Source organism: Paralichthys olivaceus, chromosome 5 (assembly GCF_024713975.1).
Source record: "Paralichthys olivaceus isolate ysfri-2021 chromosome 5, ASM2471397v2, whole genome shotgun sequence".
Classification (NCBI taxonomy): Eukaryota; Metazoa; Chordata; class Actinopteri; order Pleuronectiformes; family Paralichthyidae; genus Paralichthys; species Paralichthys olivaceus.
This window is the reverse complement of record NC_091097.1, coordinates 8,154,491-8,178,957: the sequence shown is the minus strand read 5'-3', so window position 1 is coordinate 8,178,957 and position 24,467 is coordinate 8,154,491. Positions and strand designations below refer to the sequence as shown.

At 42.5% G+C, this 24,467-nt stretch overlaps 4 protein-coding genes and 1 long non-coding RNA gene across 6 annotated transcripts; 3 read left to right on the top strand and 2 right to left on the bottom strand.

Annotated features, from left to right (window-relative positions):
- Window positions 1–14: 14 nt before the first annotated feature.
- LOC109634036 (kelch-like protein 11) lies at window positions 15–5,304 on the top strand. Its single transcript, XM_020094272.2, has 2 exons — window positions 15–1,933; window positions 2,059–5,304. The coding sequence occupies exons 1-2, from the start codon at window positions 1,368–1,370 to the stop codon at window positions 3,641–3,643; spliced, it is 2,151 nt and encodes a 716-aa protein (XP_019949831.2). The 5' UTR covers window positions 15–1,367; the 3' UTR covers window positions 3,644–5,304.
- A 271-nt stretch (window positions 5,305–5,575) lies between these two features.
- Window positions 5,576–10,366, top strand: LOC109634062 (cytosolic 5'-nucleotidase 3-like). Of its 2 annotated transcripts, XM_069524392.1 has the most exons (10): window positions 5,576–5,907; window positions 6,271–6,369; window positions 6,463–6,532; window positions 6,629–6,675; window positions 7,927–8,012; window positions 8,101–8,190; window positions 8,290–8,452; window positions 8,547–8,747; window positions 9,078–9,159; window positions 9,268–10,366. In XM_069524392.1, the coding sequence occupies exons 1-9, from the start codon at window positions 5,905–5,907 to the stop codon at window positions 9,126–9,128; spliced, it is 810 nt and encodes a 269-aa protein (XP_069380493.1). In that variant the 5' UTR covers window positions 5,576–5,904; the 3' UTR covers window positions 9,129–9,159; window positions 9,268–10,366. The 2 variants fall into 2 exon arrangements, with proteins under 2 accessions (XP_069380493.1, XP_019949885.1); XM_020094326.2 differs by lacking the exon at window positions 9,078–9,159 and having other exon boundaries at window positions 5,584–5,907.
- A 34-nt stretch (window positions 10,367–10,400) lies between these two features.
- On the bottom strand, window positions 10,401–15,985 carry fkbp10a (FKBP prolyl isomerase 10a). The gene is made up of 10 exons (XM_020094294.2): window positions 15,471–15,985; window positions 14,029–14,174; window positions 13,747–13,936; window positions 13,515–13,660; window positions 12,448–12,637; window positions 12,216–12,361; window positions 11,932–12,121; window positions 11,550–11,692; window positions 11,293–11,456; window positions 10,401–11,170 (listed from the first exon to the last, which is right to left on the bottom strand). The coding sequence occupies exons 1-10, from the start codon at window positions 15,665–15,667 to the stop codon at window positions 10,991–10,993; spliced, it is 1,692 nt and encodes a 563-aa protein (XP_019949853.2). The 5' UTR covers window positions 15,668–15,985; the 3' UTR covers window positions 10,401–10,990.
- A 1,766-nt stretch (window positions 15,986–17,751) lies between these two features.
- LOC138407636 (uncharacterized) lies at window positions 17,752–18,803 on the bottom strand. Its single transcript, XR_011240969.1, has 2 exons — window positions 18,673–18,803; window positions 17,752–17,922 (listed from the first exon to the last, which is right to left on the bottom strand). It is a non-coding gene; the product is annotated as an uncharacterized lncRNA (long non-coding RNA).
- Window positions 18,795–24,214, top strand: p3h4 (prolyl 3-hydroxylase family member 4 (inactive)). The gene is made up of 7 exons (XM_020094311.2): window positions 18,795–19,235; window positions 20,466–20,615; window positions 20,720–20,891; window positions 20,974–21,102; window positions 21,194–21,339; window positions 22,155–22,238; window positions 23,656–24,214. Exons 1-7 carry the CDS (start codon window positions 18,795–18,797, stop codon window positions 23,803–23,805), a joined length of 1,272 nt encoding a protein of 423 aa, XP_019949870.1. The 3' UTR covers window positions 23,806–24,214.
- Window positions 24,215–24,467: the final 253 nt, after the last annotated feature.

Below are 24,467 nucleotides of genomic sequence, written 5' to 3'. Positions count from 1 at the left end.
TTGTTAACGTTTTTTTAAGATGCAATTTGGAACAGTACCTTTGAAAACTGAATTAGAGTACAGGATACATGAGCAATTAGTTTAAAATCTGAATTCTGAATCATGGTTGTAACCAGTAACATGACAGTTAAAGGTGTGTCCATGACAAGAATAGGCTTTTGTTCGTTTTGTCTAGGTGACACATTTTACTGACATACCTAATCACAGTCGTTATATTTGTAATGGAGACTGTGCTATCCCTGTTATTACAAGTTGATAGTAACTTCTGCCCCTAAATTGATTAGAATATTATATGAGAGTAAAAACTTCACCTTGAAAATTATGGTCAGTTTTGGACTTTTAGTTCCTTTTGGGGTCAAACTGACTTGAGTTTTTGAGGTTACATTTTAAAGAATAAAATAGAAAAGTCTTTATTGTCACCGTACAGGGGGAAGCAGTACAACAAAATTAATGTTAGAAATTTGTCTCTGCTAGATCACATTGAAAAATGGAAGTGTCATTTGTGCCATCATGTGTGTTTCTGTGTGTGTACGCGGGTTAAATGAACTGAAACATTTATGAAGGTCAACAGGTAATAAGTCTGAAGCCCCTGAAGTCCCAAAAGATATTTTATTTTTATCTTATATGCACAAGTTATTATTCCGTGGGAACAAGTTGTGCAAACAGGTGATATCTGCTTAGTAAAGACATGACTGGCTGATACCTTGAAACACTAAGTTGCGTTTAAAGCTAAGTTTTGGTCCTTCCAATGACTGAGCCTGTTATCTTTTAGTTTGCACAGTGACATTCGCAAGTAAAAATTAAACTTCAATATTCTTCTCCATGCCAGGGTACAAATCTGGTGGCTGTGTGCAGTGATTAAAACCATAGACTGCATGTAAAGATTAGATTAAAACACACTAATTAAGAATATTCAGATATTTATCACACAGAATAAACCAAGGTCATGGTGTTTAAATTAATTATTGAATTATAATATCTGGGCCTGGTCACTCACCACATGAAGACATGAGTTCCTCTCATGAGCAAAGATCTGCTCTGGATCTGCCGACGTCGACATCTCCTCTCACCCACTGCGCATGTCACTAGTTCTGTCTGTTTACCGATGTGAAGTCAGTTTCTTAATCGATGCTTCCTATTGCTACCGTTACTGACTCCCTAACGGTCATTTTTAGCCTGTGTGATAACTGTTGCCTGATTTTAAATAAAACGGAGTCGTTCAGCCTTGTTATTGAACAGAAATAATAACCACACAGAATCTAACGTGTTGTAAATCTGACATCATGTGTGTTCCCCTTTAACTCGCTCGACGTGAAACGCCGAAGAAGAAACGCGCTTCCGGGTTCGTCTGTGTTTTGACTCCATGTATGTGTGGCTGCGTATGTCGCCTCCTCTCCGCCTCTAGTCCACTTATCTCCCCAGCACTGCTCTCCTCCAGCGCCGGCAGCGCAATGGCAGCGGCGGCCCCCAACCCGGAGGACACTACCAGAAGCGGTGGCGGCGGCGGCGGCAGCAGCAGCGGCAGCAGCGGCACACCCAGCGCCCTCGCTGGAGACGGAGACGCGGAAGAGGCCGAGGACTTCAGCTCCTCCTCGCACTGCTCGGAGCTGTCGCGGCGGCAGAACGAGCAGAGGAAGCAGGGCTTGTTCTGCGACGTGACGCTGGCCTTCAGCAGCGGGGCGGCCACCGGGAGCGTCCAGAGCTGCGAGTTCTCTGCCCACAGGTCCGTCCTGGCCGCGGCCACCGACTACTTCACCCCCCTGCTGGGAGGACAGTTCTCCGAGTCTTTGACCGGTCGAGTGGAGATGAAGGAATGGAGCTCAGAGCTGGGGCCCGACCCGGAGACTGTGGAGAGCGTCATCCAGTACATGTACACCGGGGAAATACGCGTCAGCACCTGTAATGTACATGAAGTGTTGGAGCTAGCTGACAGGTATGATGTTTACAGTGCGTGTGCGTGCGTACGTGCGTGTGTGAACGCGCCCTAACCAGGCAGATCAGAATAGTATTATCTACTTATGGTCCCTGTTGTGTTTCTCTCTGTTGGTTCCATGTTAGGTTCCTGCTGCTGCAACTGAAGGATTTCTGCGGGGAGTTCCTGAAGAAGAAGCTGAGCTTGACCAACTGTGTGGCCGTGCACAGTCTGGCCCACATGTACACCCTGGACCAGCTGGCTCTGAGGGCTGCAGACATGATCCGGCGCAACTTCCACAAGGTAATCCAGGATGAGGAGTTTTACACGCTGCCCTTTCACCTGGTCCGTGACTGGCTGTCTGACGCGGAGATCACTGTGGACTCCGAGGAGGTGCTGTTCGAGGCGGTGGTGAAGTGGGTGCAGAAGAACGCCGATGACAGAAACCGCTACTTTGAGGAGCTGTTCCGCCTCCTGAGGCTGCCCCAAATCAAGCCTACCTACCTGACCAGGGTGGTGAAGAATGAGCGCCTGGTGGCCGCCAACGAGGCCTGTCTCCGGCTGGTGTCCGAGGCAGTGGAGGGCCACGCTATTCGTTTTGAAAACCTCAAGTCAGCTGATATGGAGCTCTGGTCTTCCCACATGGCCTCCTTTCAGCCTCGCTTTGGCCAGAACATGGACGTTATCATGGTCGTAGGTGGCGTGTCAGAAGGGGGGGACTACTTGAGCGAGTGCGTCGGCTACTTCATTTACGAGGACCGTTGGGTCAACCTGCCGCACATCCACAACCACCTGGACGGTCACGCCATCGCTGCCACAGAGACCCACGTCTACGTAGCCGGTTCTATGGAGCCGGGCTTTGCCAAGACAGTGGAGCGTTACAATCCCAATCGTAACACCTGGGAGCAGGTGAGCAACTTGACCACACGCAAACATTCCTTTGGCCTCACCTGCATCAAGGATATCCTGTACAGCATTGGTGGCCATGGCAACTTCAGTCCAGGTTTCAAAGATGTCAGTGTGTACGAGCCCGAACAAGACAAGTGGCACAATCTGGAATCTGCCCCGAAAATTCTGCGGGATGTGAAGGCGGTGAGTGTGGAGGACCGCTATGTGTATGTCACGGCACGTACACCTGTCGATACGGATAATGAGGATGGACTGAAGACGGTGACAACACGTTATGACACAGAGAGCCGCCAGTGGCAAGATGTTGACTCCCTGCCTCTTATTGACAACTACTGCATCTTCCAGATGGCTGTGGCCTCCACTAACTTCTACCACACGGCCTCCTGCTGCCCCAAGAGCTACACAGAGCGGGATGAGGTTGCCAAGCAGAAGATCAGTGTGCGCATCTCTGATGAGATCCTGGAGAGCCTGCCACCAGAGGTTACCAGCATCGAGGGTGCTGCCATCTGCCACTTTGATGAGGACGTCTTCATCATCGGAGGCTGGAAGAACAGCGACGACGTGGACAAGCAGTACCGCAAAGAGGCTTACCGCTACTGTGCCGAGAGGAAGCGCTGGATGCTGTTGCCGCCCATGCCCCAGCCTCGCTGCCGAGCCACCGCTTGCCATGTCCGCATCCCCTACCGTTTCCTGTACGGCTGCCAGCGTTACCCCATGCCCCAGAACTTGGCCCGCCAGCGAGATCGTATGCAGCAGATGCAGCAGCTTCACCGACGCACCCTCACCCTGCGCCGGCAGCTCCAGTCGCAGATTGAGTGTTGAGCAGGTCCACGTCTGCTGCTCCATCTAAGAACGTCCCGGTTCTGTCTGAAGATTCACTACAAACCAACCATCAAGCCATTCTCTCGCAACCATCGACCCTCCATTTGTACATTGCACGCCGCAGCGGGTCTTTTGTCATCATCAGCATTTCATGGTTTTAAACTCTGTCCATCCGCTCTCATACTGTGTTGTGTAAATGGCTGATTTGTAGAAAGCCATGGAATATGCAGGCAGGCATGTGCCGACCAGCTGGTGGTCTGTGAAGAGGGATACGCGGATGTAAACATGTGAATAAGAGTGTTATATAACAGCCAACAACTAAATATCTTTTTGTCAAGTATGTTTGTATAGATGCTGTTTAATAGTATAAAGCTGTATATGTAAACATTTATATGGATATTTTACATTCCTGTACTTGGAAGGCTATGTGACATAAGTAATTACTGCGTTCCTGCATTCAGTCCTAAGTCGCTTAATGAAGTCTCATTCCACTGTAACACTGTGACAATCTCCTCATCAGTCTTACTTAAATCATAGTTGCTCTACTAGAATGGCTCCGCTTGTTGCTGTGCAGCCTGGACAACTAAACATAATATGATTCCGAGAGGCTGTTGATCTTTAAGTCCTGTAGACTAGTTTGTTGTTAGATTGCAGTTTCTCTTCAACTGTACAGAATCTATTTCAGTCATTTCTGTTGCTCTTCTAACACATGAACACTACAAGTGTCTCTCCAGGTTTCAGAAGCGGTGAAATGACGAGAGAACTGTCGTGAAAAGATGTGATTAAATCATTCCTTTGAGTTACCGCAAAACTGAAACATGATAGTTGGCCTCTGCATTAAGCACTAGTTATTATCAATGGCTTTATCGTTACTTTTGTTTGCACTTTGAAAGTTCATTAATTGGTGTGTTCTCATTCATTCAAGAAAGGTACATGGAAAACGTGTATGTGTGAGTGCAGAGGGTGTGTATTGTGTATGATATGTGGGGTGTTCAAATGTCGCCCTGCAGAGAACAGCAAGAGCTTCTCTCGAACTGCACTTTTCGACATATAATTGTTCAAGTCTTACAGAAGCGTAGGGATTTAGGTTGCCACTGCACTTTGACTTTGCTTGTTTCATTTGTTTCATATCAGACAAGGTGATTGTATTTTGAAAATGTTTTAGCCATCTTTCAGCCAGTAAAGGTTTGATTTTGTATTTGAAAGAAGAAAAAGAAAACATGTTATTATTTGCAGATTTGTTCCCTACATTAAATGTATTGCACAACCTTGTGTTCTTGTACTTCAATACCAGCTGAGTGTAAATCAGAGATCCACTCTGTTCTGTCCTGTCCTGTGGTCTCCCTTTACCCGCCAAAGAAAAGAGACTTTAAAACAAAAATCTAAATTACAGGCATAAAAAAGTAGGAAATATAGGAATGTGTTGTGACTGACACAGGTTTCCACTGTCAATGCAGCGTCTATTACAGAATGGAGCTTACAGAGTGAAGAAATGATATTCATTTCCACGTCATGACCAACACAAATAGCACTGCAACCATTGAGTGGTATAGGCTGTTTAATTTACTTTGCATGTGATAAGTCTGACATTGTGCCCTTAATATTGGATGTAAGAAATGCTAATGTCATCACTTGCAAATAAAGTTGTTTTGTAAGACAGACGGCTGCGCATATAGTGTATTATTGCTTTCTTAGTAGTAAATCTATAAATTATACATGCTAAAACACAGTTAAATGATTTAAGTCCCACAGTTTCAGCTGTAATAATGGAAGCTTCCTACTACTCTGTGGTATAAATGACTAGAGACAGTTTTTGTTCCATTACCAGTGTTATTACATGGTCCCGGAGAGAAAGGAGCAAGTAGGAACCTTGTATCTTCGGCTTTGCCTCGAGGGGGAAGAGTTCAGACCGTCCCACCCTCAAGTTATCTAAGTAGTAGTGCTGCCTTCCAGTGCTCCTCGTTGGCTCGGAAACTTTAGTAAAAACACAAACTGAAGTCAATACAATGCGTTTTTGTCCGTGCCGAAACAAGTGCCGCCTTCATTTTTTTTGTAAGTCATAACCTATAAATTATCCGTAGTAAAATAATTTTCAAGACTATTTAACGCTTTATTTTGCCAATGAGTCACACGTTTTCCCGAGTGTACGGGAAGGAAGCTTAGCCGTTGAGGCACAGGCTCCACATCAACGAGGGCTCACCGCCGATGACGAGCTCTCAGTCAAACTAAGCTTTCACGGATCGAAAACACAACTCAACAAAATGGTAAAAACCTCCAGTAAAGTTTCTGTGTCACTGTGAATATCCAGGATTGACCACGCTGCTCCTCGTACATGTTTACCAGCTAGCTAAAGTGTGTTGACTTACTGTATGGAGGTTAGCTAGGTGGTTTGTCTTTGTTTGCTAGCTGTATGCGACAGCTAACACACTGAAATATTTATTATATTATAAGTACTATTGTGTCGTGTGTTTTTGCGCTTGGGAGTGTATTGTACGCAGGAAGTAAGCTAGCTAAAATAGTGTGCTAGTCAGTCTGATGCTAACGCCTGACTGATCAGTTAGCATGATGCAAAAATGAATTCCAATGTGACACGTTTTGTAATCACTGTCTCATGTTCTCTCATTAAGATCCCGGAGTTGTCCAACCCCTCGGTGTGCATGAGGGACCCAGAGAGGGTGCAGGAGATCCTAGAGTCCATGATGAAGGCTGGCTCCAACACGGTGCAGGTACACACACCCTGTTCCCTGAAAAGGAATCTGTCCATTAGAGAAAACATGAAAGCATTTTTTATAATATAATCTTTCGTCTGAAAAACACAGGTGATCTCAGATTTTGACATGACCCTAACACGGTTTGCACACAATGGCAAAAGGTGCCCTACGTGTCACAGTAAGTCCAGTTGTGGGTTTTAGGGGGGGGGGGGTGGGGGGTCTTCTTGCATACAAAAGTTGGTGTGTGGCTGAACTGTGTTTGATTTATTTGCAGATATTCTTGACAACAGCATGCTTATCTCAGAGGACTGCAAAAAACAGGTAAGATCGAAGCAGGATTTCTATTGATTGGACTAAGCTTGCACGGAACATGTAGTGGCATCAATGTAACGTTATAATGTGTGTGTCACAAACTGAAGAGTTGTGTTTACATGTGTCATTGAGCCATGCATATGTTGCAATACCGAGCAATGTTTCACAGAAGATAAGGTTTTTATAACATACAATTTACTGCATAAAGGACACAGCCTATAGAACAGCCCATTTTAGAATATAGTCTTTAAAAAGTGGAACAGGTCATGCTTCGTTGTGTAATGGCATGTTGGTGAAACACTCCCCACTCCAGGACTTTTCCAAAACTATTATATTTTGGAAATTTCCTCTAAATTAATGCTTAAATGTCCAGTGTGTAGAATCATGTGGTTAACAATCTAGTGGTGAAGTTGTATATTGCAGCTGGATACCCCTCACCTCATGGTAGCCTTCAGTTGAAATGTATTTAGTTTGTCCAGTCTGGGCTTCTGTAAAAAACATGGCAGCCTCCCTACAGAAGACCCACTCCTGATGTAAATAGTATTTAAATATGAACAAATCAATTATCAAACAATAGTACAAGTGAGATATTTTAATGATTTGTATCAGTGACATATTGCTTAATGTATTAAAATTGCAATAATTTAATATGTAATATAAAGTATTAAAATATAAAGGGCCATTCTAGGGTAAAGAAAACAACTGAGATGAAACACACTAGTGAAAACATCACTGAGACTATCTTGTATTCAATTTCTGCCATTAGACCCCTTTCGCCTAAATCTAACACACTTCACCATTAAATATAAGCTATTGTTAATGATACATGTGTACAATCAATTCATTGTATAATTAATTTACATGTTTGATTATTTCATTATTAGACATTAAGCATTACATCACTGATACATACCATTAAAATACCTCACTATTTTTGTTTTGACAATTTGTTGTCATACCATTTTCTACTGCCCTCTAGTGAATGATAGATGGAATGGCAAACTCTGCCCTTACAACAGTCTTGCTGTTGAATCTTTCTGATTCAAGTGGCAGATTTTTCAGTAAGGCCAGGAATCTTCTGAGCATTACATTTTTTAAAAGATTGTCTGGAACAAGTCACCATTGTTGCCACTGACAAATTCAATGTACTTAGGACATTATCATATGTCTGAACATGTGATATAATATGACAAGAAATCGTCAACTGAAGATTACTTCACTTTTTGAGTGGTTTTCTGAATCTTTACACGTCTCCTGTAGCTGAAGGATCTGCTCAACAAATACTACCCCATAGAGATAGATTCTTCACTGTCAATAGAGGTGAAGTTGCCCCTCATGGTGGAGTGGTGAGTATCTTAAAACGACTTTTAACTTAAATATAATCTTCTGCAATTTCATGCCTTCATAAAACTGTTCTGCTTTTGTCTCTGACAGGTGGACTAAAGCCCATGAACTCCTTGTACAGCAGGAGATCAAGAAGGACAAGTTGGCCATTGTGGTGCGGGAGTCTGATGCCATGCTGAGGTCAGTAAACTTGCCTCCTCTTAGTCCATTTTGTAGTTTTTAGTTAAAAATATATAATAAGACCTTTTGAACTGTAATAGTTACTTGATGTTTTCACAGGGACGGCTTCCAGCTCTTCTTTGATCACCTGCATGAGCACAGCATCCCTCTGCTCATCTTCTCTGCCGGAATAGGAGACGTCCTGGAGGAGGTGATTCGCCAGGCCGGGGTCTTCCACCCCAACGTCAAAGTCTTCTCCAACTACATGGACTTCGATGAATGTGTGAGTAGCGACACCACATTCAAACAATTCAACCCCCACACGGCAACGATGAGGCCTAGGATGATGGAGACTTTGTATTTGTGTGCTTACACAGGGAGTACTGAAAGCCTTCAAGGGAGTGCTGATCCACATCTACAATAAAAGGGAAGGCGCTCTGCTCAACACCGGCCACTTCCAGGAGCTGCGGACACGGCCTAATGTGGTGCTGATGGGAGACTCTCTGGGAGATCTGACCATGGCTGACGGGGTGCAGGACATGGAGAACATCCTCAAGATCGGGTTCCTCAATGATAAGGTAAATAAAAAAACCACAAACACTCATCAAAGTGACTGGAAAACAGTATTTTGTATCTGTCAGCTTTAGATGAAGTGCATATGAATATGTTCCAGTCCACCCTCAAATAGCTGATGAAACATTTTACCATGGTGAAGCCATATACCTCCTTTTTCACCAAAATTAGCTGGAATATGCAGGTTTTTTTAAACGCAAGTAAACATGCAAAGATGATTTAGTCCTTTTGCATTGCCAGTAAAAGAGTTTGCCTTTCTGTTTTGTGTCATGTTCCGTGTTTGACGTCATGAATGCACCGAGGCACTATCTCACCCCGCTGTCTGGTCAAATTAGCGCGCTCACCCAGGTGTCATGTTTCCATCACTGCCGATCGGAGCAGATTAAAACCCATATCTACTGCAGAGTCAGTTGACCTGTGAGTGAATGCCGATAGCATCCATTCCCATTGATGACTAAAGCCAGATCTTAGTGGGTTTTAGAGGGTTTGACCAGTCTTTCTAATACACACTTGTTTGTTTTCCAGGTGGAGGAGAGGAAGCAGTCATACTTGGACTCGTATGACATTGTGCTGATAAAAGATGAAACCCTGGAAGTCCCTAACGCCGTACTGCTCTACCTCACTGGCAACAAATGAACTGAGAACTGAGTGTTCATTGTTGGCTGGCCTTTGGGGGCTCTCTGTTGCAAGACATAGAAGCCCATCTCCAGATGTTATCGACAAACCAACTAAGAATGGTTTTAGTATTTTTTACTTTGCTAAAGGTAACACACTTTTGTGAATGAGTCTGGGAACGCACAGATTGCTCTATGAATCCAGTTTTACCACAACTGACAACAGCATGTCACCCTTTATATTCTTGTCCTTTGACTTTCCTCTCATGTTTATACCTATACTTCTTTTCGAACATACTATTTATAAATATTTGGTGGAAGCTAGAATGGCACTGTCTACCCACTGTGCAGCATGTTAAGTGTGTGTTAGGTGATGGGGGCTGTTCTCTACTTGTTTGAAGGACGATTGGTTGTCTTCTGGTTTTCATATAGGAAATAATAAGGGAAAGAAAAACATGCACACAGTAACAGTGTTAAACATCTGGCTTGAAACTGATATCCAGCCTCCTGCAAAAAAACTATTTTCAGCTCATTTTAACCTGAAACTTGATGCTTTTTAAATATTCCATGTTTAGTCTCAGCCACGTCTTGTAGGTTCTGGTTATATAGTCTAATATACAATACAGGTTGTAATTGTAATTGTTTAACACTGAACGACACCACAGTGCTGGCACATGGTTCACTATGATATTATTATAGGGGAGCTGAAATATCCAGATTTTATAATATTTAATGTCTGAACTCAACAATTATTTGTGAGAACTGCTACCTCCACAAAAGCATTAAACATTTTTAGTCGTTTTTGGCTGCACATGATTTCATCTTTAAACTGTAAAGAAAGGACACCTTTTTGCACTCCAACAAAAAGTTTTGTAAAACCTTTTTAACATTCTAGAGTCGAGAACACAACAGTCAACAAAGACAGACTTTGTTTTTCTGTCATTTGTGCCACAACTCTTCCGTTATTTTGTCTAAACTCATTTGTTTGAAATAAAATGTAATTTCATCTGTTTCGGTTTCATGTTTTCTTAAGAGGCTACAAGATTGAACTGATTCACCGGTGCATGAACAGGGTGAGTGGAAAGAAGAAAGCTGTCTTTTGTTTTTTATAAAACTGTTTATTTTATGTTCCACAAGGCAATCTGTAATATAAATGTCTATTTTACAATTTCTATTACTATACAAACTAGCAACAAGTTTCCAAACAACCTGTACAACCAGTGGTTTTAATCATTTTTATATCAAGGAAATGATAGGCACAATACTGGCTACAAATTTACTTAAAAGTTTTGCCCCTCCCAAATGTTTGTTGGGTAGTTTTGAAAGTAAAGTAGGACATTTTCTTTATAGATATTTATGTCTTTCACATTTTTAAATACATCTGTCATGAGCGTGACATACTGACGCTGTAAACTCTAAATATTTTCTCGTGCTGTGAATGTGGTTCTGCTGCAGTAGCTGTGAGATGTCATTCATGTGTTTAACGAGAATCAATTAAAGCAAACTTTGTCCGCCTTAAGGATGAAAAGTGTTTCATAATCCGAAACATCCTTAAAAACAACGGCACAACAGCTGCCAAGACAACAGTGTGACCCCAGGCCTCTTACCACCACTCAAAATACTGAATGTTCCTTTTAAAGCTCATCTCGTCTCACTTGTTCCTCCACCTGCTCATTCAGCTCGTCTTCTACGATCTTCCCATCTGAGTTTCGGTCCTGGTTGTTGAACATGTCCTTAATGATGCTGGCCGTGTCGACCCCTGGTCGGAGTCGACCCTTGCCCTCTTTAACTTGTATCATAATGAAGGATGTGAACTGGAGAAAATGAGAGTGAGAATTATTTATCTGTTTGTTAAAATAATTTGTTGTCTGCTGATACCTATTGAGGGTAAATTCAGCATTTAAATTGTTAGACTGAACCTTGCTTGTCTGCGTACCTCCTCTAGAGGGACCTCTTTGTCACCGTTGAGGTCCATAGCAGGAAAGAGGGGGTCGGGCCCGTCTCCTAGCCACACGAACATGTAGCCCTCGGGCACTCCTTTCTGCAGCTCCACCAGCTCCAGCTCAAAGAAGAGCACAGCGCTCCTGGGGACTCCTCCGGCTGGAGACCACAAGACAGAGGATAGAAACTGAGACTCAGGGTGAAAAGCAAATGTGTGTGCAGGGTGTGATCTACACAGATCCAATGACTGACCTCCATCTTCACCGTGCCCCCAGTGGGGAGGAATGACCACCTCCCTCCTTTCACCCACGCACATGCCACTCAAACCTTCCTCCAGACCAAGAATCACCTTGCTTGCTCCGAGAGTCGTGGTGGAAGGTGAGTCGTACTGATCCCTGGAAAGTGACGTGTAACATGTTACCAATGATTTCCACATTAAAACTAAATATAAAAACTTTCCCACGTATCAAAACCTTGAGTCATGCAAGCCTACGTGCTGTTGCCATGGATACGTATGATATTTGAAGTTCTGAAGCCACTGAAATGGGCAGACAAGGGAGCCAGCAATGATTACATGCATGAACCAGGCGAAGGAGGATGCAGTGTAGCAGAGTGAACAGCAGAGGGGTCTCACGAGGAGTACAGCAGGGTGCCGTCCATCAGGGAGCAGTTGTAACGATACTGAATCAGGTCGTCAGTTTCAGTCATCACATTGCAGTCCCGAGGCTTGTGGGTAACTTTAATCTTAACCAGGTCTTTGGGATTGTGGAAATCGATGACGTGAATTTCAAAGACCAGCACGGCAGAGCCAGGGATCAGGTCTCCTACAGGCAGAGGAATAAATAAATAAACAGGGCAGTGTTACAAACCTATATCAGTGGTTTGTTGTTCCAGTCTGAAATCCTGCATCAAACTCACCAACTCCATCTTCGCCGTACGCCATGTGAGGAGGAACTGTTATCCTCCGTTTCTCTCCCATGCACAGCCCCTGCAGTGCTTTGTCCATCCCTCGGATCACATATCCCATCCCAACGTACGTGTTATAAGTGCTGTTCCTCTGGTAGCTGCCACGAGAAGAGTGACAGTAAGCTTTCATTTTTACTTACGCCTCCATCGCTTTCTGACAGCAGAGAAATCCCAGCTGGTTTACCTGGAGTCGAAGGCCGTGCCGTCCTGGAAGGTGCCGTTGTAGTGGTAGCGGATGTAATCGCCCTTCACCGTCCTGCGGGTACAGGCCACAGGCACCTCCTTCACCTCCACTATCAGGTCGTCCTTGGGGTTGAACAAGTCAACCAGCAGCACCTCAAACACCAGCGTGGCCTGGGGGGGCACCGCAATTCCTGTTAGGGCAAAACAAAGCAAAGAGCTGCAGGTCTGTACTTGTCAAATATGCTTAAAATAGCTGTACAAAGATGAAGTGAAACGAGTGGCTGCGTCAGAGGAAGGAGAATCAATCAGTGTCCAGTGTGCTTTGGATGATGAAGAGCAGAATTTAAACATTTATTTGACTGTGGTTAATCAGCCAAAATGTGCCAAACCCACAGCTTCTTTAAAAGTATATTACAGAACTTTGGCCTTTCATATTACTTATGATTAAAGCAACACTGTGCAACTTTTACAGAGCAACAGCGACACATGCAGCCACACAGTTATTAATTCTGTAGAGCTCCGTGTCGGCTTCATTAACTCTAACTACGTGGTTACACTCACTGAGCTGATGGAGGATATTCCTTATGATCCCCGACATCTTGAACCAGAAGTGGTGCCGCTGTAAAAAAAATACACCAAACTCTGTTCAGAATTTTGGATTTTTTACGATGGTGTTTAACGACTTCCCAGTCTTTTTAACTGATCTAATGTTCAGCATTACTCTTGAACTTGCTGCTGTGACTGTCAGTCACACACTTCCTGCAGGAGATCTTACCTGATCACACTCATTTGAAGCTGCTTTTTTCAGGCTAAAAAGTTGTATAGTGTTGCTTTAAGAAGGCTTTGAATCCACCATTACCACCCAACATGTGCAAAAGCCAGATCCTTGTCAAAGTCTGTTGAAACATGAATTAATTCAAAATTGTAGTTATTGTATGTAAATGTAAACATCTAAAATCAAAAGCAGTACTTTAACAGATTAGTATGGCCTCTAAAATGATTCTTAGAAGGTTAAATAAAGATGTTCAGACACAAGCCACAGCAATATTTAATATCATTATTTAGTACCCGAGCCGTTCTCTCCATACGCCAGGAAGGGTGGGACGATGATGAGCCGTCTCTCAGCAACACACATGCCCAGGAGACCCTCCTCCATACCTGTGATGAGGTCGCCCTGTCCTAAGTAGGTGTCATAGGTTGTATTCCTCGAGTAACTGGATCAAACACAGGTCAAAGTTGTTGAGAAAAGCACAGACGCTGACAGGACGTAACTGTTAGCGCAAGACGTGTTTGGTCTCACCTGGAGTCAAAGGCCTCACCGGACAGCAGGGTGCCGTTATAGTGGTAACGGACAAAGTCGGATGCCACAGTTGTGCGGTTGCAGCTCGCGGGTTTGTGGAGGGTGCGGATCACGACCTTGTCCTCAGTGTTCCATATGTCCAGCAGAAGAACGTCATACACCAACACAGCATCAGCAGGGATTACACCACCTGTCAAGACAAGCAAGCGCAGATCGTCATTAGAACAGGTAAAGGTCAACAGGAAAGTGCAGCGACGGCATCTGCAGTCGTCTATGTCCCACCTGTTCCTACACTCCCAAAGGCCAGGTGCGGGGGGATTGTGATTTTCCTGCGTTCGTTGACGCACATGCCCTGAAGGCCGCGGTCCATCCCTGTGATGAGTCTGCCCAGGCCGACCTGGCTGATGAAGGCTTTGCCTCGGTCATGACTGTGGATGGTAAAGGGAGAGGTTGGTGAGAAACAATGTAAGGTAGAAATATCAAAACAGTTTGAATCCTGGGAAAAAAGACTGCAATCGTTGTTCTTCTGGCTCAATGACATGATGCCAAGAACTTTTTATATAACCTTTAAGTCAGCATCCAATGTTCCATCCACACCAACCACATCTCATAACTTGAGGGGATTTGATGTCTAAAGATCGCTCCTGAAAATCCTTTATACATCTTTTATTGAGTCAGAACAGAATCAGCATGAACTTGAATAACCTCGGCCATGTTTATACAGTTTGTGCCAGACAGGAAAGGCCACTCAACACACACTTAACCCAGAGTTTTGTGTCCTTTCATCAGGGAGGAGGTTCACCTTCCTTAGGGGGAAAACAATCTAACAGATACTTCAGATCCTTGGTCCCATCAGCTGGTGAGTTTTAATACAAGCTCTAGGTCAACTTGATATTAGGACAATTGTTTTTAGGGGTATTTCACAGACATGAAAACTTGTATTGTACAGAATAAACAATGCTGTGGTTATAGTTTACTTAAAAAATTACAGTTCTGTATATTTGGTTGAATTAAGTTTTTTTAATTTATTTATTATTGTTAAACTGTAAAATGTCAAGCATCAATTACATTTCTTTGTCATAAGGGTTTGATAACAACATTTTGTTATGCAATCATGCAATTCTTATATATATCAGCAGATATACTGGTATTCGAATTTTGACTCGCCCTGAGCATAAGCTCCCCAAAACACCACATGTAGAGGCTTGTTTGTCACTAGGTCACACATTTCTACAATCTTAACAAAACTACCCACAATTAATTTGTGAACAAAACCAAAGTCAAGCATTTATGTTAATCTTAGGTGACATCAGGTTGGACTGATGTATAGTAGTACTGTCACAGATAAATGAATCCATGTTTCTGACACGTCTGCAGCTGTTATCTCAGCTGCAGTGAATTGTGTCTGAACTTACATCCATCACAGTTTTAAGGCTGAGCATGCCTGTGTTTACCGCAGCTTGTTCATCCATGACGCTTGACGAAATTCTATACTGTGCATTTTAATTTGCACTGGAAACTATTTCTGTAAGAGTGACAGTTCATATCAATACATGAAACTGAAGCGGTACTTTTGCGTTATTTAGTTGCTTTGATGTTCCTTTGAAGCGTTACAGTTACTGCTCCTGAATTCAAACATTCATCGAAAAAAAACACGCAGAGCAAGTTTAAAATTATTAATGAAAGAATTCTGTACTGAGTTGTATTAAATGACGCATTCTCACCTGGAGTCAAACTTCTTCCCGTCCGCAAATAAAGTGCCGTTAAAGTGATAACGGATGAAATCCTCTGTTTCAACCTCCCTAGGACAAACCCGGGGAATGTAGTACCGATCCACTACAACGTCCACTAATATCTCAGGGCTGCAGTTCACAGAGACGACGTGGAGGAGGAACAACACCGAGGGTCTGATCAGATCCATACGGAAAAAGTGACGGTGGCTGCGGAAGCTCGCACGGCTCAGGGCTCGTCTGCCAGCGAGGGGGATGAGGCTGAAGTGCAGAGAGAGGAACCAGTTTTGGGACGTTCGTCTTAAGTGAAGTGCGCTGGAAAAAGATAAAGTACTTCTGGTTACCGGTTACAAAATAAAAGCCATTCTTTTATGTAGCTTAGGAAAATATGTATAAAAAGATTATTGTAGTGTTTAAAATGCCACAAAAATTAAAGAAGATTTTATAAGATAAAATCTCTTGATCCCATACTGGGAAATTGAGCCAAGGAAATGCATGAATAAAACATAAAAGATAACACCAAATACTATGTATATTATACATAAATTAAGCATAAACTAAAATAAAAAACCGAGTATAACAAAGAATTAAATGCATCAACAATTAATAATAAAGCAAGAATGTATGGAAGTTGCAATAAACGATTAGTATCACAGAAGTTCCAATTAAGGGAATAGGATTTTTTTTCACAAATTTCAGTGGTTCAAAATATGACTATTTATTGTGGTGGCAAGTGAAATATTTTCAGGGGCACAAAGAAGTTGCACTCTTGAATGGAACAGAATATGTCAAACAAATTCAATTTTGTCAGGCTATGCAGTATAAACTCTCAGCATTGAGCAGCAGAACAATTATTAGGTTTTTTTAATAATAATAATTATAACTTTATATAACACTTACAAAGGGCTTCACAAAATCCATGGCAAAAAAATGTATCAATCAGAATAAAAGATATTAAATTCAGTTCAATTTTAAGAGAAACCCAACAATTCCCACATTTTTTCTATATTGAACTCTTTTATATTTATTTAAATTTAAACTTTTCCTTACTTTGAATTCTCTGTGATTTTGCTCTTATGGCATTGCTCAGCTGACCTGTTCCTCTCATCCAGCCCTTTGTATTGTACAGTTGACCCTGTGTAAACTTACAAGTACAACTTTTTCTGATGGTACGTAAAGGTCCAGTGTGTAAGATTTAGGTGAAAGGGAACAATTGGCAGAAATTTAATGTAGAATAATCCTCATGATGTTTTCACTAGTTCGTTTCATCTAAATTGTATGAATTGTAGTTTTCTTTACCCCAGAAAAGACCCCTCATATCTAAATACTTTATATTTACATTGAGGGGGTCCTCTCTACGGAGGCCTCCATGTTTTTTACATTAGCCCAGACTGCAAAAACTAAACACCTTTTGAGTTTTTATGACAACTGAAGGATTCCACAGGTTGTTTTTCATGTTTGGAAGGGGAGGGTGAGGTGAGGGGTGTTCAGCTGCAACATGCAACTTAACATCTAGATATCACTAAATTCTACACACTGTACCTTTAATAGAAATTACTTTTTCTTTGCTGCAGTAACTGTCAAGTATTTATTCTTTATGCTCATATTATATTCATACCCATTTACCACATTTAGTTATATTTATATTTAATCATGTCAATTACTGCAATTTTGCACCTTGTCTTTTGTGTCTTACTCTCTGTGAATGTTGAACTGCTGCTGTGACGCAACAATTTTCCAACTGGGATCAATAAAGTTCATCTATCTATTTTTATTGTGCTTTTATTTTGAACGAGAAAAGGACTGAACTTCCGGCCTTGTTCCGCCTCTCTTGGGTCATGTAGTCCACAGAGCTGCAGCAGGAGCAGGAGAAGGAGGAGGAAGATGAGGAGGAGGAGGAGGAGTGGCCCCTGGGCCCCCACCCACTTTCTAATGGAATTCTGCAAACGTGTAAAGCCTGGGCTACAGGCCTGGACCCATGATTTCACTCACGTATGAGAATCATAATGTGTCTCACCATCATCTGAAGTGATCCTTTCAGTGTCAGTCTCTCATACACGAATCCTCTTTCTATTCCTCATGTGCAACTCTGATATCCTATAAAACATCTTTTCAGAAGAGGCCACCATCAGAGCCATGCCACATAGATACGAAATGTGCAGAGTCAGGGATTAGATATTAGATTTGCCCAGAAGTGATGAAAAAGCCAAGTCTCAGCTTGTCACAAGTCCTTGGAATGTCGGTGCAAATTCTAACCAGGTTGAAAAAACATGAGTTCTTCACACATCCAGTGAATTTAATGCAAGTTCTATTTCCAGTTTGAGAGCTGGAGTCAAACAGTCATGAATACAAACGATGACAAGAATTAGATCAGACAGGAATAACGACGATGGAAAACACTGAGGAGAAACTGGACCTCTTGAAGTCTGAACTCACGGTGACGTTTCTGTCAAGAAAACCAGAGTGAACACCATTAATACCGGAAGTACAGGCTTGTGACTTCAAAGTAATAGTCAGACGGTGTTGACTGACAGCTGAAGCTGCAGATAACAATTAACTTGCACAGTTGCACCATTCAAATTTTTTTTTCTATATATGAAAAATACTGAAATTTGCTTGATGTTATAGCTTTGTTCGTCTAATATATACAGAAACAACATAATTAAATGCACAATCATGATAAACCAGAGAAGCAACATGATCTTTAACCCTTAAATGTGCAAATTATTGTTTTCAAAGTCCATTAAGTCGAGGCTACTATATGTACAAATACATTGGTTGATGATTAGTATCAATATATTTTAGCACACATGATGTATTTAGCACAAATGTATGTATTTCCTTTGGTCAAACAAATCCCTGGTAATGCTTTTCACTGATGCAAGAAAAACAAATGTTCACGTGACATGATGTTCCCTGTGATTCAGTTCATTTCTAAATAATAATAATAATAATAAACAACAACAATAAGAAAAATACATTTGGTTCAGCCACCTACACCTACAATACATCATAAATGAACACATAATGTATAATAATTTAAGCATAAGATGTAAACACATTAATTTGCAACATAAGCAACATAAGAATAGTAATATCAATATTGACAAGATAAAAGCAATCAAATGCGTAAACGACTGTGTCTTTTATTTTGACAGTCGTGTCCAAAGTGTGTTGTTTTGTGCGTCCAGCTCACCACAGCTTTCACAGCCTACGTGCAGGCAGACATGAGCAGAGCCTGGTGAAGACAGAGGAAGCCTCCTGATCCATTCAAAACAACAACCAGTCTCCTGTCTGCCGGAGCCGGTGGAGGTGACGATGCTCCTGAGAAGCTTGTGCCTGGCCCTTCTCCTCCCGGCGCTGGCGGAGGCTCAGTATGAGAAGTACAGCTTTAAAAGTTTCCCCCAGAAGGACATCATGCCTCTGGACTCTGCGTACGGATACGCGCTGGAGCAGTACGGGGCGCAGAACTGGGGAGAGAGCGTCAAGTTCCTGGAGCTCAGCCTGCGGCTCCACCGGCTGCTGCGGGACAGCGAGACGTTCTGCAGCCGCAACTGCAGCTCGGTGAGCCGGGACAACGACACTCTGTTCGCAGACAACAGCCTGCGCGTCGTGCGCCACATCCTCCTGAGAGCTGCGTGCCTGAAGAAGTGCAAGGCGGGGTTTCCAGTGTTTAAACTCGCGTATCCACGAAGGGATTTATTGGAAACTTTCGACCAGAGGATTCCGTATCGATACATACAGTACGCGTACTTCCAGGTGAGATCCAAATATGTGCAGGGTTGTGCACAAAACTAAAGCGCGAGGTAAATGTAGGCCCAGACACTGAAATCAGAGGTTACTCCAAAACGACTTAAAACAATAAAATATGACATTGTAACTGTAAACCCATGACACACTCATAGGTATAGTCATGGTGTGATTGAAATGTACGCGAATAAAGTTATTGTTTTACTTATAAGAGAGTGATTTTCCAGTTATGAACTATTTTCAATGTGATAAAGCATTGGAGCATAGTGTTAATGCGCATTTTACGTCACTGCATCTGTGCGTAAAGGGCACAATCTCTCAGCCAAAGTGTCCTCAGCAGTTCCATCCATTCACATCCACTTTGTCTCACCGAGAGGAACATTTCAAGTGGGCGACCTGTGGAGGTTAAATCCACGGCTGCTTTGTTGCGCCCCCCTGCTGACCGAGCGGTAGTTGAGCATGTGCCACGTCTCTTTCAGTGTTCCCCTGAAACAATCCCCTTATTCTTCTCCATCACAGGCACAGAGATGAGGAGCAGCTGTGCCTACGAGGCAAATACGCTGGTTTTGTTTTGTTATAAACTTGAGCGTAAAATAGGTTTTGGTTTTGGGCCAAACCCGGTCCAGGGAGGTACAAACTCCAGGTTATTCTAGCATCAAGAAGAGTCATCCTATTGATGTGTTAAAAGAGAATTGCCCACTTGAGAAATCCCTTAACTCTGACCGTTTTGATCCTTTAAAACGTGGGTGTGTTACTGACTCTCATCACAAGGTATGTTGTCTGAAACCTTTAAATTAGAGGAGTCTGTAAATTTTTGTCTTGTTTATAGGATCTGGTAAATTAAAAGGTGAAACAAAGCTCTGCAGCTGCTGCTCCCTATCATACGATACGATTTAAAGCAGCCACACAGGAATTAAATGACTGTATTTGTATTAGGACCATGAAGATCTGCAATTATCAGTATCACTTCTTTCATGAGAGTTGACTGTATTTTACTAAATTCATCCTTTTGGCCAAAGCTGCAACGTTTAATTCATTCACCTCTTATTTCAAAGTGACACTGTCATTGTGTAAGAACCAGAACCCTGACATCTGCATATGGGGGGTGTAGGGGTCAGAGGTCATGTTGTCCTGTGATCAATGAAGATGACAGGAGACATTAAGAGAGACAGTGTTCCATATTTCTATAAATCCACCTAAAATACTGCCATATCCATTTTAACACTATCTCCTACACAGCTCAATAACGTGGAGAAGGCTGTGGCGGCCGCCCACACCTTCCTGAAGAAGAACCCGACTGACCCCTACTTGTCCAAGAACATGAACTACTACAAAACGCTGTCTGATGTGGAGGAATATCTCATCGACCACGAGGAGCAGCCTTACGAGGTTCGTTGCTCGATGCAGCCGCTGCTGCTGCTCCTTCTCTGGTTTGCCTGTTAAAGACATCCCATCGTCACTATTCTCTTTAATTGCATCTATTTGTTTTCCAGAGTGTTTTTCTGAAGAGTGTGACGCTCTACAACAGCGGAGACTTCAGCAGCAGCGCCCGAAACATGGAGCAGGCCATCACGCAGTACTTTGAAGTATACAGCCTCTGCTTAGCGGGCTGCGAGGGCTCGTATGAGATCTTGGAATACAAGGACTTCTACCCAACACTGGCAGGTGAGTAGAGCAGCAGTTAAAAGATTAGCTGCAGTTCAGCATCTTTTACATAAGAAAATAATCTTCTCACTGCTTCCCTCAGATCTCTACACTGATGTTCTGAAATGTAAGGTCAAATGTGAGGCACACCTGACGCCCAACGTCGGAGGATTCTTTGTGGAGAAGTTTGTGGCCACAATGTATCACTACCTCCAGTTTTCTTATTATAAATGTAAGCACCAAGACTCAGATCCAGGTTTTTGAGAGCGTGCTGTCAGTGTGATACCTTTATGTGGCTTAGATCATTTTGTGTTCCTCCACAGTGAATGATGTAAAGAACGCTGCTCCGTGTGCAGCCAGTTACATTCTGTTTGACCCCAACGACCAGGTGATGCAGCAGAACGTGGCTTATTATCATTTCTACCAGGAGCAGTGGGGCCTCGTGGATCGGGACTTTCTGCCTCGGCCTGTGAGTGAGGACCTCTGTATGTGGGGGGCAATATTATTTGTGTGCGTGTAGAGTTGTGTAACTGTAACTCAATCCGTGTTTGCATAATCAGATTTGAAAACATGATATAAATATGTAAACTTATAGTGAAATTTAAAAGTGTGTTGAGATTTGTGCATGGAGAGAAATCTGCAAGAATAATGCATGGATCTGTAAATGTGCAGACGCATTTCTACAAAGATATTAATTGATAAATGCAAGTCATCAGACAGGCTTTGCAATTAGCTTAGAATTTTCCATGTGATTTTTGCTGCACCTCTGCCGTGTACAATCTGCAAATATGTGCTACAACATTGGCCCCATATCTTTACTGTTAATCCATTTTGCACATCTCTGTCCTTAATGGTTAAACCAGGCTCAGCTGACGTAAGCAGGATTGTTTAGAGGCAACAGAGGGTTTATGCCGGCTATGCTAAACCAGAGCAGAGCAGCTATAGCATAAAGCGGTCTTAGCGTGAACATAAACACAACCTCAGGGTGGTAATTAGAAACTCATATACTCACATAAAGACAGACTACTTTTACCGTTCCTTATTGCTTTGTGGAGAGTTGGCAGCAGCTGCAGTGCACCAGCTTTGTTTGTAGCCAAATTGACTCATAAATGTAGTAGCTCCAATTTCAAAAAAATTTGTTCCCACAGTTAGAGTGACTTTAACCCTTCCAGACGGAGGAATGAAAACAGGCCAAACTGTTGTTGTTGTTGTTGCTCTGTGCAGTCAGTGTCTGCTACAAGCTGCTGCCACAGCACGAGAGCTGATGTGACATTTGTTTTTCAGGAGGCCCAGAGGTATTTTAACCAGACGACCAAACAGAAGGAGATGCTGGAGTTTGCACTGAACTACCTTCAAACAGACGACGAGGTGCGTTTCTACTGCTGCACATGCAAACACACAGGAAGGGTAGTAACCACGTAGCAGAAATCCTGTTTATTTTGTTATCAGACACAATGTCAAATAGTTTATTTTACTATTAAACGGGAGTTTCTGTGTTCAGGGACTTTTTCTGGCAAATGAAGGTTAAAAATAGGGGTTGCAATCATGAAACGAAAACAAAATTTACATATAAAATTCTTCTGTTTGGTTTCATGTTCTCATGTGCATCTTTTTGAACCTTCGCCTTCCGTTCCGCTCCGATCTGTGCGAGCGAAAAGGCCAATAAAACAAATGCTTTTCGGAGAGTTCAACTTTGGTGAACTTTGACCTATGATATTTGCTCGGATATGCATTGTGCGACCGGGTTCTGAGGATGGGGTCTGGTTCAGGAAAGAATTCGTTATATTTTGGTAAAGATTTTTGTAAAACATAGAGAGAATAGAGAACAATGCATTTTAAAGTCTGCTAATGTTGCCCGTCATTAGCTATGAATCACAACCAAAACCAGCGACAAAACCTTGTAAATTCAAGTTCATAATCTTTTACAGAAGCTAGTTACTCTTGATTTTAAAAGATTATAGTTTTATGACAATATATACAAATTACTGGTTAGAAGTAGACAGTCAGTGGATAAAACATAATCTCCATGGTGGAGGTAAAAATGACACATTCTAGATGGATTATGATGAGGTGTATCATATCTTTTTAATTACTCCATGTGGTATCGCTGTTCTAAATTTATATGATGAGGTTTCCAGATTTCTATCCCTGGGATTTTTTCTTTCAACTGCACAAACAACATCTATCATGCTGCGGTTGCACCAGAAGTTCAGAGACAGACTTCTCAAAACCTCAGGAGATAAAATCCAAACTGTCTGCATGACTAGACGACCCCACAGGTACATAGGTATGAAAACACATTTTGTAATCCGACACTTTAATGACTTAACTGGCTGATCAAGCTGGAGTAGATATGATTTCCTGTTTAGACCTTAACTTTGAAGGAGCAGACAAAATGAGATCTTCTGTTTGAGATTATTTGATTATGGGATGCAGAAAAGAAAAGGACAAAAGGCCCTAAGGATGAAAGGGGCAGACAGAGTGGTAAGGAAGAGAAAGCAAGAGGGGGGCTGTGTTTTCCGCCAGCAGCGTGTGGTATGTGGCTAGGAGGTGTCGGCCACTGAGGCTGTGCCACATCTATTTAACTCAGGTCAGCTCCTCCCAGCTTCGCACAAGGCCTGGACCAGAGAGGGGGGAGGACTGTGAGAGAGGGTAGGCTGAATAAGGCGGCTGCACAAGTGACAGATTTATAGGCACTGGAGGGAAAAAGTATCAATTTGGCCAGATGGAGTGGAGGTTAGAGAATGGAATACTTGCTTGACTGAGTGTTGTGTTTAACTTTCAGGACGTGGTGAGTCCAGAAGAAACAGGCGCCTCTCACTCGGAGAATCCCGACGCTGAGTTTGAGGGGATGGGAGACTATGAGGAGTCCTTCCTGGCCGAATGGTGGCAGGAACCCAAAACAAAGTGGGACGCAGGAGAGGTCATGGACTGACATCTGACCTCGTCCGTGAGAGGAGCGGCTCCCTCGTCCAGCTCTGTCCCACCTGTCATGACAACATACCAAAGACCGTTGACCTCCCCCCCGCAGACGGGTCGCAGAAAAAGGCTCAACTCTCTCTTTAACTCACACACACAGCTCTTCTCTCTGAGGACGGATTTATCCATCATGTTGATCAAGTTCAGAGATGAGATATTCTGTCATGGCTGTCATCAGCCTTTTTTAAAAAACTGTTTTGTGTGTCAGTGACGTTTCTACAGTTTTTATTTAATGAAAGCTGAATGCTTCAGTGTTCTTGTATAAGGAATCTGATGTGTAGTTTTTCTTATACCAAAAGGTTTTTCAATGGCCAACTGGGGAGTTGCTATAATAGTAATTTGAAATTAAATAATATTTTAATATACCTATTTTGTTTTTGTCAGTTCATATTAATAAGATGAAAAATCGGTTGATCAGTGTTAAAATGATCGGATATCAGGAGAAAATCTGAAAATATTTTCTTCTTTCTTCTGATTTATCTCATGAATATAAAAACCAGAGTTTTAGACGGATGCTGAGACAAAACAATCGATTTGAACAGTCAATGTTAGTGCTGGGAAATAGATTTTTCCTGTCATTTTGACTAGTAAAACAAAAATACATGAATTGAAAATAAA

Coding starts and splice junctions, on each gene's coding strand:
- LOC109634036 (XM_020094272.2), top strand. CDS start 1,368: ATGTGTGGCTGCGTATGTCGCCTCCTCTCCGCCTCTAGTCCACTTATC. Junction 1,934..2,058: donor GTGTTGGAGCTAGCTGACAG/GTATGATGTTTA, acceptor GTTCCATGTTAG/GTTCCTGCTGCTGCAACTGA.
- LOC109634062 (XM_020094326.2), top strand. Junction 6,676..7,926: donor CAGAGGACTGCAAAAAACAG/GTAAGATCGAAG, acceptor CGTCTCCTGTAG/CTGAAGGATCTGCTCAACAA. Junction 8,748..9,267: donor TCGGGTTCCTCAATGATAAG/GTAAATAAAAAA, acceptor TTTGTTTTCCAG/GTGGAGGAGAGGAAGCAGTC.
- fkbp10a (XM_020094294.2), bottom strand. CDS start 15,667: ATGGATCTGATCAGACCCTCGGTGTTGTTCCTCCTCCACGTCGTCTCT. Junction 12,638..13,514: donor GTATGGAGAGAACGGCTCGG/GTACTAAATAAT, acceptor TTGCCCTAACAG/GAATTGCGGTGCCCCCCCAG. Junction 11,693..11,931: donor GGCACCCTGCTGTACTCCTC/GTGAGACCCCTC, acceptor GTCACTTTCCAG/GGATCAGTACGACTCACCTT.
- p3h4 (XM_020094311.2), top strand. CDS start 18,795: ATGCTCCTGAGAAGCTTGTGCCTGGCCCTTCTCCTCCCGGCGCTGGCG. Junction 20,616..20,719: donor ACGAGGAGCAGCCTTACGAG/GTTCGTTGCTCG, acceptor TTTGTTTTCCAG/AGTGTTTTTCTGAAGAGTGT. Junction 22,239..23,655: donor ACCTTCAAACAGACGACGAG/GTGCGTTTCTAC, acceptor TTTAACTTTCAG/GACGTGGTGAGTCCAGAAGA.